At 35.8% G+C, this 5,880-nt stretch overlaps 1 protein-coding gene across 2 annotated transcripts in view; it reads right to left on the reverse strand.

Moving 5' to 3' along the window:
• Window positions 1–1,743, reverse strand: part of LOC106518679 (ubiquitin carboxyl-terminal hydrolase 22) — a 29,171-nt gene extending 27,428 nt beyond the window's left edge. The window contains exons 1-2 of one of the 2 annotated variants that reach the window (XM_014010050.1): window positions 1,262–1,743; window positions 487–519 (exon numbers count right to left, since the gene is read on the reverse strand). In XM_014010050.1, coding sequence (XP_013865504.1) covers window positions 487–519; window positions 1,262–1,381 — 153 coding nt within the window. In that variant the 5' untranslated portion in view covers window positions 1,382–1,743. The remainder of the gene's footprint in view (window positions 1–486; window positions 520–1,261) is intronic. The other variant, XM_014010051.1, reaches the window with a different exon arrangement.
• Window positions 1,744–5,880: the final 4,137 nt, after the last annotated feature.

Consider the following 5,880-nt stretch of genomic DNA (forward strand, 5'->3'; position numbering starts at 1 on the left):
CACACACACACACACACACACACACACACACACACACACACACACACACACACACACACACACACTTATTTATAGTGGTGACAGGAGGTATAGCACAATGCAAAACGTCCATTCGTATTGTTGAGAACATGACTCAACATGAAGACCCTTAATGCTGATTTAAATCAGCATTAGTATATAGCTTTGTACTAATGGTGTAATGCAAGCAAGACCTGCTTCAACAAAATCAGTCATTATTAAAACGTAGCTTTTTATTTGCTCTGATCTTGTACCCTTTTTGGCTGCAACAGTGTATAAAAGTGATGCAAGTATGGCGCCGACTCCTCCTTCTATGTTGCTTTGCATCTAATAATATTCAGTCTATTACATGAAGAAGCACTGAAGCAGGTGGGTAAGCAGGAGGAGAGAAAGCAAGCCAGCTTGTATTCATCTGCTCTACCTGCATTATGTCAGTGAAGATGAGGAGGTGGATAAGCATCAACTCACCAGCTCTGTCCAGCCTGCATCACTCTGAAGCACCTAATTCATCACAACGACATAGAGATGTAAAATATACATAAGCATCAGCCTCTGGTGAGCAAATAAAAAGAAACTGCTGCAGTGAATTTAATGCTAAGTTTTGAACATGGTGGCACAAACAGGAGAGAAAACAGTTGAGATAAGGGAGCGAAAAGGGTGGCAAAAGTGACATCACTTTGTCGGATGATACAGGGAGCGGTGTAGGCCAAGAGGAGGTGGGATGAGCCCACAAATATCAAATAAAGCAGTCAGTTGAAGCCCCTACATTCAGACCAGGGAACTGATCATCAGGGCAGGGGAAGGAAGTGACCCGGGGGATGCTTACGGACACAATAGAAGGAGTATTTAGTGTGGTAATGTTAACCGTGGCCACAACTCTACAAGTTTACTCACACCGAGCAAACCGATTAAATTGGCTAACAGCGAAAACAACATAAAAAAGCAATGTTAAATGGGTTATTTTAAAGATATACCGTTTTGCTAGTAATAGTCATACTGCAAACAAGCAACCGGTCTCCGCAGTTCAAACACACACTTGAAATGCTGGCTAACTTACCGGTGATAACTAGCTAGCTAACAGCAGCAGTGTAGCTGCTTCAGTGTGACTGCGGTTTTGTTCGTTTAGTGACTGTGCTTCATGAGGGACATGGTAGTTATATGTGTGCCTGTGCCACCTAAAAGATATTTTCTTTCAGTTTTAAAGACTAACGTTGTAGTTCCTGTGTTTTTGTTTTTTTTTTACCTTGCGTCTCCTGGTCTCAGCAGTACCACTCCAAACAAAGCATTGGTATATGACTCGAAGATTTTGTTTCCAATTATCCACCTTATAACCGTTCACATGGGAGCACCCGGCCGGACTCATGACAGACAAAACATTCAGTATGATTTTTTAGGTGACAAACAGTCTCCTGGGTTATTCACTTGGCTAGGCTACTTAGCACGAACTATCAGTCCAGAAATGGTTTCCGTTTGGAAATGGGACAATCGATGTAGTAGTATCCAAAATGCTCCACACAGGCATATAATAAGCACGGTCTTCAACCAACTAGCTATAACCAATTATGTAATCATTTACGAGAATTATCAGTCCTCCAAAATTTCTATTCTCCTTGCTGTTTTGACAGTTGTCTTTTCCTTTAACGTTAGCTCTACTTCTACTCTCACGATTCGTTAGCTTTCTTTCTCTAGGTTAGCCTGGTAACTCTCAACTCCAGCTTCACAATGCCCGCCCATGCAGATCGTGATTCGTTAATACCGACGTGACGTAAACGCGTTCAATTTTGAAGTACGCTGGGTGCGTTTGGTTTGTTGTCTGGTATGTTCCGTTGCTGTGAATTTTAGAATTCAACCACTTGCTTCACCGGTGACGTTGCATTGAGAAAAGCGCCTCTCGTTCCGAATGAACGGGAGTTTATCAGCAACGCAACGTTTGTAACAACGTTGTTCTGAATGGTGTAAACTGAGTCCACAAGTACAATTTGCTCTATTTAATTTAACCATTAGATACAAGCTATTTTTCTTTATATTTTTAATGGGTTGTGTTGTACTAGAAAAACACAAAGTTCTTGATCTAAATTCAAACCGCATTAATCGTATAAAATCTACTTGTTTTCTAAAGAAATATTATTTCAAATGTTATTATTTTTTATCAAACTTTAAGTTCCTCTGATTCTTTAGGCTTTTCAAAACATTTTTTTCACTCAAATGTATCCACATTTCGCATCTTGTTATCTATATTTTAACACCTTCATAAAATAATATGCAACATAGGCTAATATATGGCTTTTTCAGCACTTATAGTTATCAACTGTGTTACAAAACAAGTTTTGAATTTTACTTTATAAGAGGTGTAACTGTTTTTGCATGACTACGTCGTTTATTTATTTATTTATTTATTTATTTATTTATTTATTTATTTATTTATTTATTTATTGAAGGGGGGTCTTTTCTTTTAGCCATAAGCTTTTCTGTATACTTATTTAAGATGTTTATTATTTTCTACCCGTTGTCCTATTATAATTTAAACTGTGTAAATCTGATGGTGGATGTAATCTAAAACTTGCACATTAGTTTGAGGAGCTGCACAACCCTCTCAGACATATTTGAAATAGTCAGTAAGACTTTTTGATTCGATGCTGCCACCTAGTGGATGTTTTGTGTATGATCACGGACATGAGGCATAAAATATTCGAAGTCATTCAACTTTTCTCTGTATGGTAACAAATATTTGCAAATGCAACTAAAAATATCCCTAGATTTAGGCTGTAACAAATGAACTGACAACAACAAATCTCAGTCTGAGTAAACTGTGTTGTTTGAATTACTGTAATGAAAACAGAGTTGAAACGTTCACAATCCAGAAAACACTTTAATTTATTTTAAGAGGTCGACAATATTTGTCTACTAATGCATTCTAACTGCCAATATGATGTAGGGTTGTTTTTTTGTAAAAAAAAAAAAAAAAAAAAAAAAGAACAAATAGATTTATTTATTTTTGTGTTAGTTTAATGTATCTGAGGTAAACAACCAAAACAGAACTGTGCAAATACTGAGATATGCTCAATGATTTAGCTGGTTTCTTGGGAAATACAGTGGAGGCTATAATGATAACAATGGAATGGATAAGAACCTTTTAAGGAAAACAGCTATTTTGAGTTTCTTTCTTCTTAGCCAACTCTGTGGCAATTCCGACCACACTAATTATTTATTTTATGTAAACACAACATTTAACCCAAATCTCAAGAGAAAAGAAAAGAAAAGAAAAGAAAAGAAAAGAAAAGAAAAGAAAAGAAAAGAAAAGAAAAGAAAAGAAAAGAAAAGCCATGCTTCAGTAATTTTTCACTTGAGGGCAGTGTAAGCCTGTCTGAATAGCATTTGTTTATTTTGTTGTTCCTTTCATTTTAGTTTTCAAAACTAATTGTACATGCTAAAAATTTTCCCAAAATGATTAAGAATTTCTTTTTTAATTATCAAGATCTCGCAGACTAATTAAAACCCATTAAATCATTATCATAAGCATTTAACAGATATGTTGCAATCTAAGTGATTTTATTCTTTTTTTCTTTTTTTCAAACTCATGTTTAGTCTGCAAAGAGACATGAGGTCCAACCAGATGATTGTTTGTTACAGCCTTCCATGACTGGTTTGAAGAAATAATATCTGAAATTCTGATCACAGTCTCAGTCAAATTAAACAAGTCTAATGCTGTTACACAATCAGCAAAGTTTGGCCTGTCAGGATCCAGAAAGAAAGTGTAAAAAAAAAATCCCCGTTATTGTGAAAGCTGCTAAAATACAACTATATGTTAAAACTATAAATAATGTCTACAAGTAGACTCAATACATTTAGATGAAGATGGAAGTGTCAGCTGCCCTTTAACGTCAAGCCAGAGGATGGGTGGAACAAGGCAAGCCACTCTGGGAGCGCCATGGACGGGTTCAAACGGAAGTCTCCTCAAGTCACGCCAGGCCAAAAACTTTTCCAAAACTCCCTTGTTAGTCATAAGGCCTTCTCGGAGCTGCCTGAGAGTTCCAGGAAAAGCCAAGAGCTTCATTTTTGTTGGCATTTGGGAATTTCTGTCCGAGGCCAGAAGTGCGATGGAGGAACAAAAAGGATAATTGGTGGTCGGTCTTGTTGAAAAATCCTAAGCATTATAAATAAAATAGACAAATGAATGCAGGCTTTGTGTGTTTTTCTACTTGTTATGGGTTTGAAAAAGTTTTGATCTACGCAGCAGAATGCCTGCTTACAGTATCAAATAAAATGTCGGTCTTTAGTAATTGTTCTGTTTTAGTTTCACTCATTTTAGCTTTTGTGAATTTTGAATGGCTAAATCAATAAATCTGATCACTGAAATTTATATTTATCTTTTAAATTGTCTTTTTGCACTTTTATAGTGAAAAAATAATACATTACTGAATATATAATCATCTGTAAACTGCATATTGGCTTTATGAATTTAAATGTATTTCTGTGTATTAGTGTTTTTTTATGAGTTCACTCTATAGATCAGTATGATTGATGTAAAAATGTGATGGGAGCAACATTACCAGGACCAAATTGCTGCATTGTAATATCTCCATTTTGAATTACCAAAACTGCACATAGATTGAAGCCTTTCCAGCATTGCAGTTTGCATTTTTAACTGAACTCTAAATTAATTAAATGAAAATCATAAAACATGTCTCTGACTTATTGTCATTGCTGTACTTATTCTAACTTCACCATTTATTGTTTGTGAAAATGATTCACTCATTATAATGTTCAGTTTCAGCAGTGTTTACTCTCAAGATCATTGTGGAAATGGAAGGCCATCAGAAATAATAATAATAATAATAATAATATACTCAGTTTGCTGCATTTTTGAATCTGGAGTCACAGAAACTACTTTTAATTAGACATTCAATCCTGTATGGTAATGATGTTATCTTCTTTGTGTTGGCTAATGAGAGGTTGTCCCTCTGGTGTTCATAAGGTGGCTAATGATGAGATTGTGTGGATCAAGTGGTGATTTTATCCTGATAAAGATGTGCAAAATAAAAAAGACCCATTAGTCACCTAGTTTAACAGATCAAGACATTAAATGAAACCCTAGAGAAATGAACCATGCCCACAATACCATCTAACAGTAGCACATGTTGTTGATTTAGGAAAGAGCAGTACACTCATTTTAATTAATTAATCCATCACATTAAGAGCAGAGCATGCCATTTTTTAAGGTTAAAAATGACTCAAGTGCACAAACACTAAATGACCTCATTGTAAAATTGCATTGAGGTACTGTATGTGAAGATGAAGGCAATGAAAGTCTGATTTTTTTTTCATAAATATGGGTCAGAGAACACAAGGGAAAAGCACAGCTAAAGCATCTTAACTCACTTACATGATGGCACCCACAGAGATATTTACTGCTATTTCTGTGCACACTAGCAGATGCATTTCTTATTTTGGCTTATTTGGATTTTTTTTTATTCTCACCCAACCATTACTTGTCATTCAAAAAAGAAAATAGGTATTCTGACACAGGCAGCAGACCACGACACTCCAAGGATTCATTTGTGACACATTCGTCTTTTGTTACTGCATCTGTGCGCATAGATGTTACACAAGTTTACGTGTGTCACTTTTCATGCATGTCATGTGTGGTACATAATGGATTGACTTTAGGTGTAAATACTTCAGGTTGCCAGGGAACAGAATGTGGAGCATTTCAGCTAGGTCAGGTGTATTTGCTCTGCATGTTAACAAGTAGTTGACCTAATTCGGGTGAAATATAGGCCATAATTCAAACAATATTACTATGTGGAACGTTATATTGTTGAGATGTTTGTGTGTGTGTGTGTGTGTGTGTGTGTGTGTGTG

The sequence above is a fragment of the Austrofundulus limnaeus genome, unplaced genomic scaffold (assembly GCF_001266775.1).
Source record: "Austrofundulus limnaeus strain Quisiro unplaced genomic scaffold, Austrofundulus_limnaeus-1.0 Scaffold65, whole genome shotgun sequence".
NCBI classification, from domain to species: domain Eukaryota; kingdom Metazoa; phylum Chordata; class Actinopteri; order Cyprinodontiformes; family Rivulidae; genus Austrofundulus; species Austrofundulus limnaeus.